The 20,697-nt window shown below is 39.6% G+C and overlaps 2 protein-coding genes across 9 annotated transcripts in view; both read left to right on the forward strand.

Annotated features, from left to right (window-relative positions):
* Window positions 1–15,763, forward strand: part of gphnb (gephyrin b) — a 113,751-nt gene extending 97,988 nt beyond the window's left edge. For 4 of the 7 annotated variants that reach the window (XM_067418209.1, XM_067418212.1, XM_067418213.1 and 1 more), the window contains 11 exons: window positions 2,428–2,483; window positions 2,581–2,700; window positions 3,673–3,731; window positions 3,811–3,964; window positions 5,060–5,181; window positions 7,261–7,348; window positions 7,847–7,920; window positions 9,010–9,083; window positions 9,208–9,311; window positions 10,466–10,562; window positions 14,513–15,763. In XM_067418209.1, coding sequence (XP_067274310.1) covers window positions 2,428–2,483; window positions 2,581–2,700; window positions 3,673–3,731; window positions 3,811–3,964; window positions 5,060–5,181; window positions 7,261–7,348; window positions 7,847–7,920; window positions 9,010–9,083; window positions 9,208–9,311; window positions 10,466–10,562; window positions 14,513–14,646 — 1,082 coding nt within the window. In that variant the 3' untranslated portion in view covers window positions 14,647–15,763. Of the gene's footprint in view, window positions 1–2,427; window positions 2,484–2,580; window positions 2,701–3,672; window positions 3,732–3,810; window positions 3,965–5,059; window positions 5,182–7,260; window positions 7,349–7,583; window positions 7,676–7,846; window positions 7,921–9,009; window positions 9,084–9,207; window positions 9,312–10,465; window positions 10,563–14,512 lie in introns of those variants that run through there. The other 3 variants (XM_067418211.1, XM_067418215.1, XR_010898137.1) reach the window with 2 other exon arrangements.
* Window positions 15,764–17,924: 2,161 nt separating this feature from the next.
* The window catches only part of pals1b (protein associated with LIN7 1, MAGUK p55 family member b), a 52,856-nt gene continuing 50,083 nt past the window's right edge, over window positions 17,925–20,697 (forward strand). The window contains exon 1 of one of the 2 annotated variants that reach the window (XM_067418218.1): window positions 17,925–17,977. In XM_067418218.1, the coding sequence (XP_067274319.1) occupies window positions 17,969–17,977 (9 nt within the window). In that variant the 5' untranslated portion in view covers window positions 17,925–17,968. The remainder of the gene's footprint in view (window positions 17,978–20,697) is intronic. The other variant, XM_067418217.1, reaches the window with a different exon arrangement.

Below are 20,697 nucleotides of genomic sequence, written 5' to 3' on the forward strand. Positions count from 1 at the left end.
GAATTCCTGGTTTTATTGTGCATGTTAAAGTGTTAGTTCACCCAAAAATGAAAAGTAGCCCATGATTTACTGACCCTCAAGTAATCCTAGATCACATGAATGAATTTCTCCTTTCAGACAAATCGATGCGTACAGCGTCTGCCGGAAGTTAGTTGTTTATTTAAGTTTTTAAATATGGATATTTTTCTTACACAAACGTGCCTTTATTAACCCCCGGAGCTGTGTGGAGCAGTTATATGGCGGATAGATGCACTTTTATGGACTTCAAAAACGACACAACCACTGCCATTATAAAGCTTTGAAGAGCCGGGACATTTTTAATATAATTCCATATTTTTGAGGGTGAGTAAATCATGGGCTAATTTTCATTTTAGGGTGAACTATCCCCTTAATAAGGAAGAGGATTAGGGCCAAGCTAAAAATAAAATAAATAAAAAAAACATCTCGAGATTAAAGTCCTTATAATGCGAGATTAAACTCGTTAAATTTCGAGAAAAAAAATAGAGATATGATCTTGAGAATAAACTCATTTAAGATCGAGAATAAAGTCGTTATATTTCGAGAAAAAAGTCGAAATAAAATCTTGAGAATAAACTCATTAAATATTGAGAATAAAGTCGTTGTGATTCAAGAAAAAAATCTTTATATTTTGAGAAAAAAAGTCGAAATAAAATCTTGAGAATAACGCATTTCATCAGTGTTCTTTGCATACTGATAGAGGACATGGCAGAGTTGGATCACTTAGTCAAGCTATAGTAGTGCTCAGCATTGGTCCTGCATTACTTCCTGCATAGTTATCTATTAATGACGGACCACTATTCTAAAGTGTTAACCTTTATGGAAGAAGCACAGCAAACCAACGAATCGAGGGATGGTGGGGCCTCGTGCATTTGTGGTTGTCATTTCATGTTGTAAAAAAGTGAGTACATCACGCAAATTGGATTGATTTTTTATACTAAAAAGACCTAGCCGCTTGCAAATTCTTTTTTAAAGTTTGAATGCTAAGTATAATTATAATGTCATAATTAGCTAAAGTTGATACTATTTCTTTGTTACTGAAAGAAAGTCTGAAATATAGCTTTACTAAGTGATCCAACTCTGCCATGTCCTCTATCAGTATACGCTACGAACACTGATCGAATGCGTTATTCTCAAGATTTTATTTCGACTTTTTTCTCTAAATATAACAAGTTTTTTCTCGAAACACAACGACTTTATTCTCAATATTTAAAGAGTTTATTCTCAAGATTTTATTTAGAGTTTTTTCTTGAAACATGACTTTAAACTCATTAAATATCGAGAATATTCTCAAGATTGTATCTCTACTTTTTTTCTCGAAATTTAACAAGTTTAATCTCGCATTATAATGACTTTAATCTCGAGGTGCTTTTTTTTTTTTAGCTTGGCCCTAATCCTCTTCCGTACTTTAGTGCACTCATACCAGTGATTTTATTCTGAAATCCTTCTCAGTTGGAGATATGTCTTTGTATATAGAGCGCTGCAGATATATATTTTTGTAGGCCATCCCATAAATGTACATCACCCTGGTTCCCTTGATGTAAACCCAATAGGAGTTTCCATTGGCTTTTGGATTATTGCAGAAAAGAAGCTCTGTGACCAAAAAGAAAAATGTGAAAAGTTTATCATCCTTAAAAAGTTTTTTTCACAAAAGTTTTTTTTTAAATCACAAGGGAGTATTTCAGATATATTTTATTTCATACAGTAAAACGTGAAACTATCTTGAGCTTGTGAACCGCAGACCTTATTTCAGGCATTTTGCCAAAAACCTACTCGAAAATCCATCGATTTCAGGAGGATTCCAGGGTTTGGCCTACAGAAATACATCACCCTTGCGGCACTCTATAATAAAAGCTAAATAAAATGACTGCGAAAAAACAAAACTTTCAATATTTTGACACTCTATACCGCATACAATTTACATATAATTGTATGCAAAACAGTGACAACTTTCAAACAGTAGTTTACTACATTCTTAGAAGAACAGTTCTTACAACTAAGAAACATTTACTAGACAAGCAAAAGTAATTGTCTTGTTTTGGGAAAAAAGAACTCAAAACTAAAGAGAGCTTTTGCTAAAAATAAGCAAAATAATCTGCCAATGGGGTAAGTAAAATAATGTTGTTTTAAGATTATTTTGCTTACCCCACTGGCAGATTATTATGGCTCAATTCATAGAGATTAGTTTTCCGATCTGTTAATGATATTTCCAAGTGCTAGTCATGTAGTTGTCAACGGAGGGACAGAAAGCTCTCAGATTTGATCCTCATTTTTGTTCTTATGAGTTTGAAACGACATGAAGGTAAGAAATGAATGACAGAATTTTCATTTTTGGGTGAGCTATCGCTTTAAGGCTCCATATAGAAGCGTTTGTTCTAAGAGTGTACGGTGTTGTCTCTGTCCTGACAGCGGCTGACGGTCCTGGTGACAGATTTATTATCGGCGAGTCTCAGGCCGGAGAGCAGGTGAGAAAACCTGTCAAAAGTAAGATACCATTTGAGAAATTCACCTTCAAATGTGAAGAAAATGATTCATATGAACCGCTGTGCTGTGTGTTTCCAGCCCACACACACCGTAATGCCGGGTCAGGTGATGCGGGTGACGACAGGCGCTCCTATTCCATGCGGAGCAGATGCTGTGGTTCAAGTAGAAGACACTGAACTCCTGAGAGAGTCTGAAGACGTGAGTTAGTTCTTTTACAAACCACCATAATACATCATTTCATCATTTTAAATTATGTATATACACCACTTTCAAAGTTTGGGGTCGGTAAGAATTTCTAATGTTTGAGTCTCTTCTGCTCACCAAGGCTGCATTTATTTGATCAAAAACAGAAAAATTATGAAATATTATTGCAATTTAAAATAACTGTTCTCTATGTGAATATATAGTAAAGTGTGATTTATTCCTGTGATTAAAGCTGAATTTATCATCATTTCTCCAGTCTTCAGTGTCACTGATCCTTCACTAATCATTCTCATATGAGGATGTGAGCTTAAGAAATATTTATAATTATTACCAATGTTGACAATTATTTTTGTGGAAACCGAACAGCATTTGTGATAAATTTTATTTTTCAGGATTCTTTGATGAATAGAAAGTTCAAAAGAGCAACATGTATCTGAAATAGAAAGATTTGTAACATTATAAATGTCTCTGTCACTTTTAATCAATTTAATGCATCTTATAAAATAGAAAAAATGTACTGAGAAGCCATATATATATATATATATATATATATATATATATATATATATATATATATATATATAAATTGGTCAAACTGACATTATCCGGTTATAATCTGAAAAACTATTTCAGTTTACCAATAATTACCACTTTGGCTGATAATTATTACTTACATTTAAGTTATTTGTCTTTTCCATGGTTATTATAACTGAAACTAACCATTTATTACTTTTATTTTTAAACATGAAACAATATCCGAAATTAAATAAAATACACAAACATTTTCCATAGCAGCATTTTACAAAAATGAATAAAGACTATATAGATATATAAACACACACACACACACACACCACAAAATTACTAAAACTTTAACTGAATATTAAAATAAAAATGAATTCCAAATTTGAATAAAATCTCCAATAGTGCCTCCGTGATAGTAAAATACCTCTGTTGATTCCTCAGGGCACAGAAGAGCTGGAGGTTCGGATTCTGGTTCAAGCTCGTCCAGGTCAAGACATCAGGTGAGCGGGTGTGAGCGTCTCTCAGCCTGGCTGTGTGTGTCTCACACGTGTCTGAAAGAGTGTGTGGCGTCTTCAACAGGCCCATCGGTCATGACATTAAGCGTGGCGAATGCGTGCTGGCCAAAGGCACTCACATGGGCCCGTCTGAGATCGGTCTGCTGGCCACGGTGGGCGTCACGGAGGTGGAAGTGCAGAAGTTTCCCGTCGTGGCTGTGATGTCTACAGGAAACGAGGTGACATTACACACACTGCTCTTTTTATCTCCAGTGTTTCTAATGGGTCCTGCACACTGTGCGATTTTTCAAAATCCTTTGCGAATGTTGATTGTTAGACTGGACGAATATGATTGCCGCTGTAAGCCATGTCACACTGTAAGATCTCAGTTGTTATTAAAATCAGATTATACGATAGTCAAGGCACGCTAAAAACGGACACACACAAGAAAACTCGTCCGGAGTTTTATATCATCAATGAATGCCGCGTTCGGTGACGGTGAGCTGCATTACACGCGAGACTGAAATGGAGGCTACAGAGAAATCTCTAGCTCTCATTTTGGTCATAGTTTGTCTTGAAAAATCGAGATATTTGACTCTCGTCGTAGGAGAAGTCACACTGCAGGATTGTGTGCGGCAAATCTTCTGACACTGCCAGAATTTCATCTGAGGTCAAATCTGATCGCAGCGCTCATTAATCGGCTGCCGGTGAACATGTCAAACTAACGACCAAAGACTTCAGATTTTAGCCTAGGATCAGAGGAATCTTTTAGGATTTGCTAAATTGGTCTCAGACGGCCAAATCATGGCCAAAATCGCACAGTGTGCACCCGGCTTAAGTCAGCAATGAGATCAGATGAGGAAAAAGGTCTCCTGCTTCATATGTTTATCCTCACATGCCAAGTCAGTCAGTTATTTATATAACACTTTTCACATACACATGTTGTCAAAGCAGCTCTACTGCATCAAGAACGATAACTACAACGATAATGACAAAGATTTACTTCAAATCATTCTTTATGTAAAAGAATAGCACAGTTCACACCACAAGTATAACAATAACGGCACGTTATAAAATTGTTGGAATAACTTTAGAATTATTTTTTTTTCTTCAGCTGATCAACGATAAAAACATTGACAGCCAATCAGAATCCATCCTGCTTAAAAGAGCTTGAGCATTTAAAGCGACAGACGACAAACCTGCAGCACACGCTTCAGATAAAATAAAGAAAACGTCATCGTCCTGGTGTGGAGGCTGATTTAGTTGTAGTTATCGTTCTTGGTGTGAATGAGCCTTTATTGCTTTCTTACTAAGCAGTCAACTGTCTTTTTCAGCTGCTGAACCCAGAGGACGATTTACATCCCGGGAAGATCAGAGACTCGAATCGCTCTACACTGCTGGCCACCATTCAGGAGCACGGATACCCCACCATCAACCTGGGCATCGTCGGAGACAAGTGAGCATATTTCACCGCCTACTATAGAGAAATATAAACAATTAAGTGCAAATAGGGAACGATCAGACAGTGCACTATATAGGGGATAGGGAACGATCAGACAGTGCACTATATAAGGGATAGGGAACGATCAGACAGTGCACTATATAGAGGATAGGGAACGATCAGACAGTGCACTATATAAGGGATAGGGAACGATCAGACAGTGCACTATATAGAGGATAGGGAACGATCAGACAGTGCACTATATAGGGGATAGAGAACGATCAGACAGTGCACTATATAGGGGATAGGGAACGATCAGACAGTGCACTATATAAGGGATAGGGAACGATCAGACAGTGCACTATATAGGGGATAGGGAACGATCAGACAGTGCACTATATAGAGGATAGGGAACGATCAGACAGTGTTCTATATAGGGGATAGGGAACGATCAGACAGTGCACTATATAGAGGATAGGGAACGATCAGACAGTGCACTATATAGGGGATAGGGAACGATCAGACAGTACACTATATAGGGGATAGGGAACGATCAGACAGTGCTCTATATAGGGGATAGGGAACGATCAGACAGTGCATAATATAGGGGATAGGGAACGATCAGACAGTGCACTATATAGGGGATAGGGAACGATCAGACAGTGCACTATATAGGGGATAGAGAACGATCAGACAGTGCACTATATAGGGGATAGAGAACGATCAGACAGTGCAGTATATAGGGGATAGAGAACGATCAGACAGTGCACTATATAGGGGATAGGGAATGATCAGACAGTGCACTATATAGGGGATAGGGAACGATCAGACAGTGCACTATATAGGGGATAGGGAATGATCAGACAGTGCACTATATAGGGGATAGGGAACGATCAGACAGTGCACTATATAGGGGATAGGGAATGATCAGACAGTGCACTATATAGGGGATAGGGAACGATCAGACAGTGCACTATATAGGGGATAGGGAATGATCAGACAGTGCACTATATAGGGGATAGGGAACGATCAGACAGTGCACTATATAGGGGATAGGGAATGATCAGACAGTGCACTATATAGGGGATAGGGAACGATCAGACAGTGCACTATATAGGGGATAGGGAACGATCAGACAGTGCACTATATAGGGGATAGGGAACGATCAGACAGTGCACTATATAGGGGATAGGGAACGATCAGACAGTGCACTATATAGGGGATAGGGAATGATCAGACAGTGCACTATATAGGGGATAGGGAACGATCAGACAGTGCACTATATAGGGGATAGGGAATGATCAGACAGTGCACTATATAGGGGATAGGGAACGATCAGACAGTGCACTATATAGGGGATAGGGAATGATCAGACAGTGCACTATATAGGGGATAGGGAATGATCAGACAGTGCACTATATAGGGGATAGGGAACGATCAGACAGTGCACTATATAGGGGATAGGGAACGATCAGACAGTGCACTATATAGGGGATAGGGAATGATCAGACAGTGCACTATATAGGGGATAGGGAACGATCAGACAGTGAACTATATAGGGGATAGGGAACGATCAGACAGTGCACTATATAGGGGATACGGAACGATCAGACAGTGCAGTATATAGGGGATAGGGAACGATCAGACAGTGCACTATATAGGGGATACGGAACGATCAGACAGTGCACTATATAGGGGATAGGGAATGATCAGACAGTGCACTATATAGGGGATAGGGAACGATCAGACAGTGAACTATATAGGGGATAGGGAACGATCAGACAGTGCACTATATAGGGGATACGGAACGATCAGACAGTGCAGTATATAGGGGATAGGGAACGATCAGACAGTGCACTATATAGGGGATACGGAACGATCAGACAGTGCAGTATATAGGGGATAGGGAACGATCAGACAGTGTAATGCTTTTCATTGAATACTTGGTTGACATCTGGTTTCACATTAGTGTCAGTGAACCGGCACAGCTTCGGTCCAGAGACACAATAGCACAGAGCAGATGGTATTGCCATATTTTAAAGCAATGGAGGAAATGTCATTTGTAATGGTAACTGTTATCCTGGTGTCCCACAGCCCTGATGACCTGTTGAATGCTCTGAATGAGGGAATCAATCGTGCCGACGTCATCATCACCTCAGGGGGCGTGTCTATGGGGGAAAAGGTACAAGACCTTTTATATTCCATCTATTGTGTTGGTAGCTTTGTAAAGACAAAATCAGCAGCTAAATGGTGTTTTTTTATAATATTTGGTTTGATGATGTTCCAAATGCAGGAATGTCCTTGTAAAAGGAAAAACTGCAATGTTAGGAAGATGCATGGAAAAGCATAACACGTCCGAAGATGATGTGCAGACTTTGAGTTTGAATTAGTAATCACTGCTTTATACTGACATCTAGTGGCTGGATGGTAGTAAGACCCGCTGACCCCTTCAGATGAGATGTATCTCACTGAGATTTTCACATCAGAGTTTTACACCTAAAGAAATGAGGTGCCTTGTACTTTACATAATTACAGATCTGTTTCAAATGATGTACACTCACAAGAGAATACTGTATTTCTACAATCAGAAAACTTTATTTGTCACACAGCACAGTTATTATTTGCATTTGGTCCAAGTTCACGGCATCATTAAGATCATTTTAAATGGATGTTTTCACAGGATTACCTGAAACAGGTACTTGATATCGATCTTCATGCTCAGATACACTTTGGACGTGTCTTCATGAAACCAGGGTGAGTCTTTGAAGAAACAGGGGACATCTGCGAAAAGATTGTACAAGTGAAGCAGATTCAGGGTGTTTTCACACAGACCTAATTAAATTAAACACTTTACCTAGATAAAAAAAAAGTATTACTATCCACTTTAAAGCTACACTGTGTAACTTTTTTAGTTTATTCTTAGCTAAAAACACTTAGTTCTTTCAAAAATATATGTGCTCATTAATGTATATTTACTTCTTTCTAGTAATAAAGTATTCTCGTAAGTTTATAATATGCCAGGTCGCCATGTTGGTCCGCCATCTTGAAAGTACATTAGCCAAAGAGGGACATCCCCGTAAATTCAAGCTTCACCTTTCGCGTTTTAACACTCGATGGTACCGTGTCAAATGTGAAGAGGGGGATTGCCATGTTAATCTTGGACTAAATCGGCCACCGTAGGAGTTAAAACGCAATCAGAATTGAGAGGAACAGAAACTAATATTCACTGGATGGTCATATACCTTTACACCGCTAGATGGGGGGAAATATCACACAGTGGAGCTTTAACTAGATTGGATTTGAAAAGAAAATATCCAAAAAATAGACTTGGATGCTATTTTTTTTTTTCTTATTATTCCGAGCCTTTTTTCTTATTATTTTTTCTTTTTTCGTGTGATTTTTTTAAATTTTTTTAGAAAAGTAATAGAATAATAGAAATTAATCATGTCTCAACTTCTTTACATGGATCATGCATTTTTGCATAAAACACAGAAATGCATTTGAGAGTGTGTGTGTAAATTATGATAGTTATACCAAAAAATAGGTCTGCCATTATGATGAGCTTTAATGAGCAAATGTTTGTTTTATTTGACTAAAACTAGAGTCAAATGAGTGCTTTAAATGTTTAATGCACATTATATGTGAACCCATTAAAGCGAGCTGTATTGAGACCGTGTCTTAGTTCAGTTCGCTTTGGAGCATTTAAAGCGATCTCATGCTTTATAAATCTTATGATCTGCTCTCAGCTTGAAATAAAGCCAGTGTGAAAACACCCTGATACTGAGTGTCAGACGATGAGAATCAGTCCACGTGGGTATTGAGCTCTGGTTTGTCTTCTGTTAGTCTCCCCACAACATTTGCCACTCTTGATGCGGACGGGTCTCGAAAACTTATCTTTGCTCTGCCAGGTAGGGACGGTGAGAGAGTTTATTGGTGTATTTTTTCAAAACACATACTATTCCATAATTTAACACATATTTAAACAATTTTTGTCAATTATGTTTCCTTGATGTGATGAGTACCGTCTCTCCTGCTTCACAGGTAATCCCGTGTCGGCGGTCGTAACATGTAACCTCTTCGTCATTCCTGCCTTGAGGAAGATGCAGGGAATCTTAGACCCGCGGCCCACCATAATAAAAGCCCGGGTAAGACCACATTTGACTTCATTAGTCATAATAACACTTTATGACTTTGACACACTGTAAAAAATAAATTGAACAAATGTCCAAAATTAGTCCAAATGTTGTCACACCTTTCTAAATTGAGTTATCAGAACAAGTTTGAAGAGGCAAATAATGTGCATTAGACTGGGTAAACTCTGGGTAAATTTTATTTCGCCCTGCAACTCAGTCTGGAAAGCTATACATTCATTTCTACTGCGTCTGTTAGACTTTAGCGGGAACCAATCACAGACTGGCTTATTCACCTGGCACGCTATTGGCGGGTTTAACACTATGACAGATAGAGAAGCGATGGGTCATTGCCCATTGATCACGCATCTGGTGCTCTGATTGGTTGAAGGACTATCCAATTGTGTACAGAGTCATTTGAATAATGCCCGTCGATCACTCCTCTTGTGCAGTAGAACATACAGAGCAGACACTGCAGACCAATGTTCATTTTTAATTGAGCTCCGTCTGGAGATAGCCAGTCAAAATGTTCATATCATGTAGTTAGCTTTGAAAATCAGTTCATGAGTTCACACTTATATCAATTAAACAGAGTAAAGATTATGCGTTTTTAGCGTGCTGTCCGGGGAGGGCTCCGGGCTCGGAAATTTTGTCCGAACCCCAGCGTATAAAAAAAGTGTTCGGCTCACCAAAGCTACATTTATTTGATGAACAATACAATAAATACAGTAAAATTGTAAAATTACTGTCACTTTTGATTGAGTTCTTACTGAAAGTATTAAGGTCTTTCAAAAAAAAAAACTTAAAGGAGCACGCAACTATTTCTGAAAATAGGCCCATTTTCCATCTCCCCTAGAGTTAATCATTTGAGTTTAACCGTTTTCGAATCCACTCAGCTGATCTCCAGGTCTGGTGGTAACACTTTTAGCATAGCTTAGCATAGATAATTGAATCTGATTAGACCGTTAGCATCTTACTCAAACATGACAATGGGTGCAGCAGGCGCTATGATATTACGCAGAGCGCCTGAAAATAGTCCCCAGCACGTTGTCACATTGGTTATGTTGATGGAAGTTAGCCTATTTTTACATTTTAAAACATTTAAAAAATAACATTTAAATTTATTGACAGCCTTAGTAAAAAAAATTCATCTGCCTGATTTTTTCCAGTTGTCATGTGATGTGAAGCTGGATCCACGTCCGGAGTATCACCGCTGTATTTTGACATGGCACCATCAGGAACCTCTACCATGGGCACAGAGCACAGGTAACCGATCTGTTATTCCTCTTCTCAGATTTACTGACCTGCGTGATCTTGCCTTTCTCCTTTCTCCTGATTAGTCGAGGATGGCTGTGGACGACTATACAGTTAGATGCATGTTGACAGGGTTTCCGTGGGTCCTTAAAAAGTCTTAAATTTGGTTTAAAGAGAACAAAATCTATCCTGGATGCCAGCCGAACTCAGCCCCGCCCACAACATTTCAGCTCGGGCAGTTCGGTCTTGTGTTGATCCATTGAGGAGTTATTATGCCCGAACAGAAACTGACCAATGAGATCATAAGGGCGGGCTTTAGACGATGACGGACAGATGATCAACAGTAATGTAATCATCACGTTATCAAAGGCTCTTGAGTTATATTTGTTCAAATCCTAAACGGAGATCTTGTTTTTATAATTCACCTTCACTATTTCTCTCTGAAATGATGATCATGTTGGGTAAGTACTCTGTGTATCATTACATTTTTTTTTTTTACAACACAAAGATCGTTTATTCCAGCGTGCGTGCAGACAGGGTTGCCAAGTTTTTACAACAAAACCCGCCAACTACTAACCCTAAACAATAGCTTCTCGGGGGGTTCTCTGGAAAAAAAATGGTGTTTGGGGGTAAAATGTGTGTTATTTTGGCAAGGTTGCTGCTAAAATTCACACTCATGGGTCTATATATCACATAATAGTCACTTCAACCCGCGGACATGGAAAACAACCCGCGGGGAAAAACCGCAGACTTGGCAACACAGTGCAGTTGAGCTCTGTTGACATTTGACAACTAACGTTATGCGTGGCTCCGTTGCTCTGATTGGTTGTTGATCTGTCCAATCGAGGTCTTTCCTGGTTGGGTTAAAACACGCCTCATAATGACAGCCCAATGGAGCATCAGACTCATATTCTGACTAGACTTCCTGATAAACTGGCGTTAAATATCGCTAAAAAAATGGAAGTTGCTGCAGTAGGTGAGGCAGGCAAAACACAAAAAAGTTATCTTTATCTTTTGGAAGTGGATGCCTGCTGTTTGGGAACACGGTCATATAAGACAGGTCTGGGAGGTCATTATACTGAACCACTTTTACGACATACCTTGCTCAGGCATTTCAGATGCTGTGAAATGAGATTGGTCCGCTGGTTAGTCATGCCGTCCATTTATTGCATTCCATCACAAAGTCACACGGCTGCTTTGATGCACATCGAGGAATTCACTTGGTAAAAGTGTTGCCATTTTAGTTTATGCAAGTTCTTATCAGGTAAAAAGTTTATCCGACTCAATTGAGCGCCTATATTTTGTATGTGCATTTTTAGAATTTATGCCAATTCCACCCAGCTTTTTTTTAATGCGATATCCCAAAATGCACATAAAAATAGGTTGATGGAGACATAGCTATTGATGGTTCCATAAAGAACCTTTAGCCCGTCCATTCCACAAAACGTTCTTTATAGTGGAAAAAGGTTTTTAAGATTATTAAAATGTTCTTCCCACTAAGAAAAAAATGGTTCTTTTATGAACTGATCACTGAAAGTTTCTTTGGGGATCCAAAAATGGTGAGGTTTTATTATGGCATTGCTGCATGAAACTCTACAACTCTACAACTTTACTGTAGTAAACACTGCACAATGGCAAGTGGAAATGCTGGTTTAATTCAGCCATATATGTTTGCATTCAGGAAATCTGTTAATTAAAGGGGTGGTTGCATGCGATTTGACTTTAACTTTAGTTAGTGTGTAATGTTGCTGCTTGAGCATCAACAGTATCTGCAAAGTTACAGCGCTGAAAGTTCAATGCAAACGGAGATATTGTTGTGGTGTGACAGGCAGCGGGGCGAGGGACCGCGAGAGCGGGCCGGTGATTAATGTTGACGAGGGCCAGCTGCGTGGCACACCGGTCTCGTCTCGCGGCCATGTGACGGGAGCATAAAAGGAGGAGCAAGGGTTGCGGAAGACGAGAGAGGACCAGGCCTGGAGTTTATGTTTAGTTTTGTTTATGTGTTTGTGGGCAGTCGTCCGTGAGGGGCTGTCCGCGGTTTTACTTTCGTTTTGTTTATTTATGTTGAATTAAAGTTTGGAAACGTAAAAATAAATAAATAAATAAATAAATAAACATAAACTCCAGGCCTGGTCCTCTCTCGTCTTCCGCAACCCTTGCTCCTCCTTTTATGCTCCCGTCACATGGCCGCGAGACGAGACCGGTGTGCCACGCAGCTGGCCCTCATCAACATTAATCACCGGCCCGCTCTCGCGGTCCCTCGCCCCGCTGCCTGTCACACCACAATTGTCTTTTAAAGTTACGGCAGTTTATTGCCTAAAAAAACGGCCGGTTTGGACTACAACGAGCTTCCTCCTGGGTTGGTGACATCATAAACCCTCGCTAGTCTCCTCAGATGTGACTTCTGCCCGTAATGGGAAAGGGCGTGGCATTTCCAGGACAACCTGTGCTTGGCACTTCAGCCAATAAAAATACAGGAAACTACATTTGGCCATCTAACTACCAATCAAAGAGCATTGCGTTTTTCAGCGGGATGGGCTTCATAGAAGCAGGAAGCAAAAGAGCCGTTCAAAGGACAGTGGAGACAGCGGTGTGGAATAAAGGGAGAATAGAAGAAAAATACGGCGTAAAAAAGAAGTATTAAAACATGTTACACTGCGCCCCATAAACTCAACCAAGCCTAGAATAAAAACATGGAACCACCCCTTTAAATGATGAAACAGTGTTGTCTTATTTTTCCATTTGAATTTTTTTTTAGGAGGACATATTATCCTATTACCCTTTTTCGAAGTCTTGGTTTTATTGTTGGCTCTACTAGAGTAGGTTTTCATGCTTGAATGCTCAAAATAACATTGTTTTCCCCATATTTTACATTGCTACAGTCTCAACTCTTTGGGGTGTGTTTCCCAAATCCAGCGATGCAAGTTTTGGCGTTACCAACGCAATTCAATGGAACTTGCAACCATAGTTGGTTAATGATTCGCAAAAGTTTTTGTAATTTTGAAGATTTCTTTACTGTCACTTTCAAGGGGGTAATCTAGCGTTCGGAAAGCGTTCCACCCATTGCTTCCACAGCCATCACCTGCTGTTAGCATCCCATTGACTCCCATTCATTTTTGAGTCACTTTGACAGTGAATAACTTTACATCTAAGGCGTTTAAAGACTCCATTTGTCCATTGTTTATTTCTAAAGAAACACGACAATGTATAAAAGGCTCCATTACCTTGTATCTTACACTATCGCACCGTAGAAGCTGTTTTTGTACAAATAGGCTAAGGATTGCGTCATAACCAACGCGACTCTGTCGCACAGTTGAGAAATTACCGTATAGACCTGAGGAGACGCTCACAGGCAATCTTTTACTGTCTATGAGGCAGTCGAGGGGACGTGGAGACATAAAGTCTGATAAAGTCAAGGGAGAAGAATGGGGAGAAGCCCATAGTGAGCCAAAAGAAACGGGACAAAACATTTAAACAACGTGATTCAGATTTCCCTTTCCACAACTACTAGAAGACTTACAACTGTCAGACCGGTTGCTCATGTCACATCTACGTCGTCAAGCTCAGTCTGAGCCTGCACAATTCGCTCAGCCATCAGGAAGTGAGTGCTTCTAATTGACTTCACAATTCGCCGTTGAAGTCTATGGGGTCGCTGTGTCTATTTCTTTTACTGTCTATAGTCATTTTTGATCAGTTGAATGTGCCCTTGGCTTGTCCGTGTTTCTGGTATCAGATGAGGAGGGCAGTAACCATGAGATGCTCAGAGACAAACACGGAACCACCCCTTTAAACTCTGGATTAGACCAAGTTTAGGACTGTTTAAAACCATGACGGAGAAAGCAGATTGCTGTTCATTTGGTTGAAAAGGCCATTTGAGTCCAAGACTAGGCTTAATCTCTGTCCGGGAAACCGCCCTAAAGAGTTCAAGTTGCATTACTTTCACACTTTTTGTCTTTGTCCAGGGAACCAGGTTAGCAGCAGACTCATGAGCATGCGCAGCGCTAACGGACTCCTGATGCTACCTCCCAAAACTGAGCAATACGTGGAGCTGCACAAGGGCGAGGTGGTGGACGTCATGGTCATCGGCCGTCTATGATGGACAGATAGACGGGCGGAAGGACTGAGAGTGACGGGTGGATCACGGTGCATGTTCACATATCATTGACTGTAATATGCAACGGCACAGCTAGTTTTTATTGATTTGGATAACGCTGAAGTATAGTCAACATCTTGATCACAAAACTAGATACATATGAGAAGAAAAAAATCTATTATTTCAAAGAAAGAAAAAATATAACTTTTAAATTATAAAATCTAATTATAAAAAGAGATTTATTCTGTATTATTATTATTATTATTGCATTTTTCTTGTCATTATTATTAATTATTATTATATTAAGGCAACTTTATTCTTTTCATTGCAGTTGCTTTGTGTGTTCAATGCTAGATCTTATAGCTGTAGCATTTTAATAGAAAACTGTAGGTGCCTGCCCGGAGATAAAAAAAAAGAAAAGAAAGAAGAGAATATTTTTTCCCCGTTTTAACCTAAAAACAGATGAGTAAATGAAAAAAGACTGCTTTTGTTTTTTCGGACATGGGGAAGAACACAACAACTTGAAATGCGGACTCTGGAGGGTGGCACTTTTTGTCTTACGTGTCATTGACGTGACACTTTTACTTTTCCTCCCATTAGTAGGCATCATTATGACATCACAAAGAGCTTTGCTTGTCGTTTATCTCGTGAGTCTTGTTTGTGTGCGCAGTGCCAAACGCGTGGGTGCACGAAGGTCGTGCCCGGGGGAACACGGGCCTGGTCACCCAATCCCTGAAGCTTCCTTATAATCACATGACCTGGTGTAGCCCCGCCCCCCTCCCCCAGGGGGCGGAGTCACAGGCGAACGTTTTATTTAAACATACTTTAAAAAAGAGGAGAAAAAAAACAGCTTATTTAAGTGCTGACTGCCTTTTTAATCAACTACACAAAAATGTACAGTAAAAGAAGAACAATTGAATTGTACAGATAAATGTGACCAGCACTCCTGCGGAATATGACCAAGCAATGAGGAGACATTGAACAAATCTGTATAATAACATTTTCTGTAATGATAAGAACCTAATGAGAGAGACTACAATAATAAAATCCTTGATCATTATATAAAAATAGCATTGTGGAATTTTCTTGTAATAAAATGAATAAAAACATAATTCCTTAACGTGTGTGATTATAGTCTACTAATTCACCAGCGTTTGCAGTTTTTTTCTGTCTAATATTTAATGTGTTTTTTTACAGTTTCACTATTCAGTGCAATATTTCAGACACAAACATGTGGATTGTGAGTGAGTGAGTGAGTGAGTGAGTGAGTGAGTGAGTCAGTGAGTCAGTGAGTCAGTGAGTCAGTGAGTGAGTGAGTGAGTGAGTCAGTGAGTCAGTCAGTGAGTCAGTGAGTGAGTGAGTGAGTCAGTCAGTCAGTGAGTGAGTCAGTGAGTGAGTGAGTCAGTGAGTGAGTGAGTGAGTGAGTGAGTCAGTGAGTGAGTGAGTCAGTGAGTGAGTCAGTGAGTGAGTCAGTGAGTGAGTGAGTGAGTGAGTGAGTGAGTGAGTGAGTGAGTCAGTGAGTGAGTGAGTCAGTGAGTGAGTGAGTCAGTGAGTGAGTCAGTGAGTGAGTGAGTCAGTGAGTGAGTGAGTCAGTGAGTGAGTGAGTGAGTGAGTCAGTGAGTGAGTGAGTCAGTGAGTCAGTGAGTCAGTGAGTGAGTGAGTCAGTGAGTGAGTCAGTGAATGAGAGTGAGTCAGTGAGTGAGTGAGTCAGTGAATGAGTGAGTGAGTGAGTGAGTGAGTGAGTGAGTGAGTGAGTGAGTGAGTGAGTGAGTCAGTGAGTGAGTCAGTGAGTGAGTCAGTGAGTGAGTCAGTGAGTGAGTGAGTCAGTGAGTGAGTGAGTGAGTGAGTGAGTGAGTGAGTGAGTGAGTGAGTGAGTGAGTGAGTGAGTGAGTCAGTGAGTCAGTCAGTGAGTCAGTGAGTGAGTGAGTGAGCGAGCGAGCGAGTGTGTGTGTGAGTCAGTGAGTGTGTGAGGGAGTGAGTGAATCAGTGAATGAGTGAGTGAGTCAGTCAGTGAGTGAGTCAATGAGTCAGTGAGTGAGTGAGTCAGTCAGTGAGTGAGTGAGTGAGTCAGTGAATGAATGAGTGAGTCAGTGAGTGAATGAGTGAGTCAGTGAGTCAGTGAGTGAGTCAGTTAGTTAGTGAGTGAGTGAGTCAGTGAGTGAGTCAGTGAGTCAGTGAGTGAGTGAGTGAGTCAGTGAATGAGTGAGGGAGTGAGTGAGTGAGGGAGTGTGTGAGTCAGTGTGTGTGTGTGAGTGTGTGTGTTAGAGAGAGAGTGTGTTTTCAGTGTGTTTTTCTGTTTGACTAGGTGTATGTGTGCATGTGTGTGTTTTTCTGGTGTGTGTGTGTGTGTGTGTATCTGTTTAAATATGTGTGTGTGTGTGTGTGAGAGAGAGAGGAGAGAGAGAGAGAGAGAGAGAGAGAGAGTGAGTGTGTGTGTGTGTGTGTGTGTGTGTGTGTGTGTGTGTGTGTGTTATTTTTCTGTTTGAATTTGTTTTTCTGTGTATGTTGTTGTGTGTGAGTGTTTTGTGTGTGTTTCTGTTTGAGTGTGTGTCTATTATATTATATTGCAGAAAAAGTTAAATAATATGGAAATGATGAATTAATGTGATTATTGAAATCTAGTGCTTTTTAGGTCATTTATTTATTCACTGGTTATTTTTTGAGTTCACTGAAATAAAAATGTTGAGTTAATACAATGAACATTTTTCTGAGATTCGACAACCTCTATTAATATTATTAAAAGATTGTGTAAGCATATTGGGTAATTGTGTGTGTTATTTCTGATGACGCAGTGAAACGTGCCAAATAGTGCTATTTTCATGATTTATCAAATTGTTTATGTGGTTCAGATACACTAATATTTTGAGTTTCTTTTTATTAAACAAATGTCCTTCATTGTATCAACTCAGATTTTTAATTTCAATAAACTCAAAATTTTAAGGCAACCAGGTTACTTCCTTTTTTAAGTTAAACCAACAAAAACCAACCAAAAGTTTTTACAGTGTATAAAATCTCACATTTTTAAGTTATTATATAATTTGAGAATGAATGGAAATGTGTAGGCGACACCATATGGGTTATTACATTTCAGGGGGAGAAATGTAGAACGGATGCGACTGTAATTGTTGAGATGTTGAAGCTGCTCTAACACCTGTATGGCCGGGTTTAAGGCAGATTACTGAACTCATGAAGTCACAGCTGATCCACTTTAGTCTCAGACGCCTGGGCTGTGGACACTCACACGTCCACTGGACCTCAGTGAAAACACCACTGGAATTATCACTTTATTGACCTTTAACAGCTGAGGCAGACCTGCTGGGACTCCATGCACACAGTGAGTAAATCATGTGGTAATAATGTATGCAGTTGTATTAATAGTAATTGACTCTTTATTGAATGCTTAGTTTTTGGTTCATGTTGAACTGCTGTTGCTGTAGTTTAGTATTTAGTGACTGAAAGGTCAAAGGTTCAAACCTCCCCATCAGCTTTACATTAAAATGAAATTGTTCTGTGCATCAGTGCAGGTCAGAAAGAGGGAAAACGTGCAGGAACATTAAGCTGTTCAAGAAGTTTATCTAGTCAGGAACTCCACATTAGTGGCACTTAGCAGGTCTCAGGGGTTAATTACTGCTGTATTTGTGCTAGAACTGGTTGCATGTAATATAATAACTGCATGAAATAAAGTCAAAAGATAAAATTAGCTGACCAGAGTTAAATATTACACTCAATCCCTTGCCAAACATACTACAGTATCTGCAGTTTCTGCCCAAATATCCGAGCTTTCTGTCTGTCATTTTTGTTTTTAACTTCCTTTATTTATTATGGTTTCTGTGAGATTTTGATCATGTTTGGTCAGCATGAGGTTATTTATAGGCTACTCTGTTTGTTGGCTTAAGTAGGTCAACTATCCTACAATTAGATGTAAAATAATCTGCCGTTATTAATCTAGACTGATTTGTGTTTTGAGGTTCAAAAGATAATGAACGAAACAGTCCATATGAATCCTTTTGAATATTTAAGGAATTCATTTATTTTCCTAAATGTGTGTGTGTGTGTGTGTGTGTGTGTGTGTGTGTGTGTGTGTGTGTGTGTGTGTGTGTGTGTGTGTGTGTGTGTGTGTGTGTGTGTGTGTGTGTGTGTGTGTGTGTGTGTGTGTGTGTGTTCCTTGTTTGGCAATACTTGTGAGGACACAAATGTCCTCATTTATATAGTAAAACATGAAAATGACCCACTAGTGAGGACATTGGACTGGTCCTCACTAGTTAAAAAGGCTTATAAATCAGCCAAAACATGTTTTTATTTAAATCTGTTGTTCTGCACATGTTTCTGTGATGGGTAGGTTTAGGGATAGGGGTTAGGTTAGGGGATAGAAAGTATCATTGACCTGATATAAAATCAATGGAAGTCTATGTAATGTCCTCACTAATATAGTGAAACAAACCTGTGTGTGTGTGTGTGTGTGTGTGTGTGTGTGTGTGTGTGTGTGTGTGTGTGTGTGTGTGTGAATGTGTAAGTGTGTGTGTGTGTGTGAATGTGAATGTGCAAGTGTGTGTGTGAGTGTGTGTGTTTGTGTGTGATTGTGACTGAGAGTGTTTGTGTGAAGGTCCTAATATATAACTGTGTGTGTGTGTGTGTGTGTGTGTGTGTGTGTGTGTGTGTGTGTGTGTGTGTGTGTGTGTGTGTGTGTGTGTGTGTGTGTGTGTGTGTGCGAATGTGCAAGTGTGTGTGTGAGTGTGTGTGTTTGTGTGTGAGTGTGATTGAGAGTGTTTGTGTGAAGGTCCTAATATATAACTGTGTGTGTGAGAGAGTGTGTGTGGGAGCGAGAGAGTGAGCGACTCGCGTGTGAGTATGTGTGAGAGTGAGAAGGTGTGTGTGAGAGAGAGAGAGAGAGAGAGAGAGAGAGAGAGAGAGTGTGACTGACTGTGTGACTGACTGTGTGTGTGTGTGTGTGTGTGTGACTGACTGTGTGTGTGTGTGTGTGTGTGTGTGTGTGTGTGTGTGTGTGTGTGTGTGTGTGTGTGTGTGTGTGTGTGTGTGTGTGTGTGTGTGTGTGTGTGTGACTGAGAGTGTGTGTGTGAAGGTCCTAATATTAGTGAGTGTAAGCCTATGTGTGTGAGTGATTCTGAAGTAGGCACTAAGTAATAATCTCAGATGAACAGATGGTTGTTTTTCACTGCCACCTGTTACTTTAAACCGAGCAGAAAGTCTGAAAGTGTGACTGCAGAAACTTGATTGGTTCCTTCAACTTACACACTTCACCTTTAAAGGGCAGCAATCAAATCCATTTTGATCTTTTGAGATAAGAGTTTCTGATTAAATAAATCCAAAAATCTCATCACATGACCATCCAAATGCACAGTTTTAATAGTAAGCATTAAGTTTTATGTCGTGTTTATATAAACGTGTGTGTGTAAATAATATATTTATGTAACTTATCCCTTTACAGACATATCAACCGTACGCATACTTTTGGAAAATGATGGCAAACATGTGTTTTGGACTTTTCTTATATTTTGCCATATTTTTATTGTTTGGACTCCACACTACTAACTACATAATTATGGTTTGATTATCTACTTAACTGATATCTCATTTGACTCTATTATTTGATGACTGATCAGCAACTTCATTCTTTCGTGTGACCGACTGAAGTGCAAACTGATACTGTCACCTGAAAACTGAAAAGTCCCATCCCTCCATGTCAAAATCAGAAAGGGGGGAGCAATAGAGCTGTAGAAGAATTTAGTCTCCTTTCCTTCTTTTGACTGCATTTTTTAACACTCAGAGTAAGGTCTACTGTGCAGTTGAGAATCAGTTAAAGGGTAACTCATAGTAATCTCAGATGAATATATATGCATCATTGTCTCTGTACTCCTGTGGCCTGTTGCACAAAGCTGGTTTCAGTTGTTACCCAAGTAAGTTCGAGATTAGTTTGAGCAAGCTCTGTTTTTTCAGGCTCAAGAAGGTGGATTGGTTTTTATCAGTGTTCATCACCATGGTAACTTATGCTCTGGAGCAGGTTTTATTCTGGGTTAGAGAATTGGACCCAGAATA

This window comes from Pseudorasbora parva, chromosome 15 (genome assembly GCF_024679245.1).
Source record: "Pseudorasbora parva isolate DD20220531a chromosome 15, ASM2467924v1, whole genome shotgun sequence".
In the NCBI taxonomy this organism is placed as follows: Eukaryota; Metazoa; Chordata; class Actinopteri; order Cypriniformes; family Gobionidae; genus Pseudorasbora; species Pseudorasbora parva.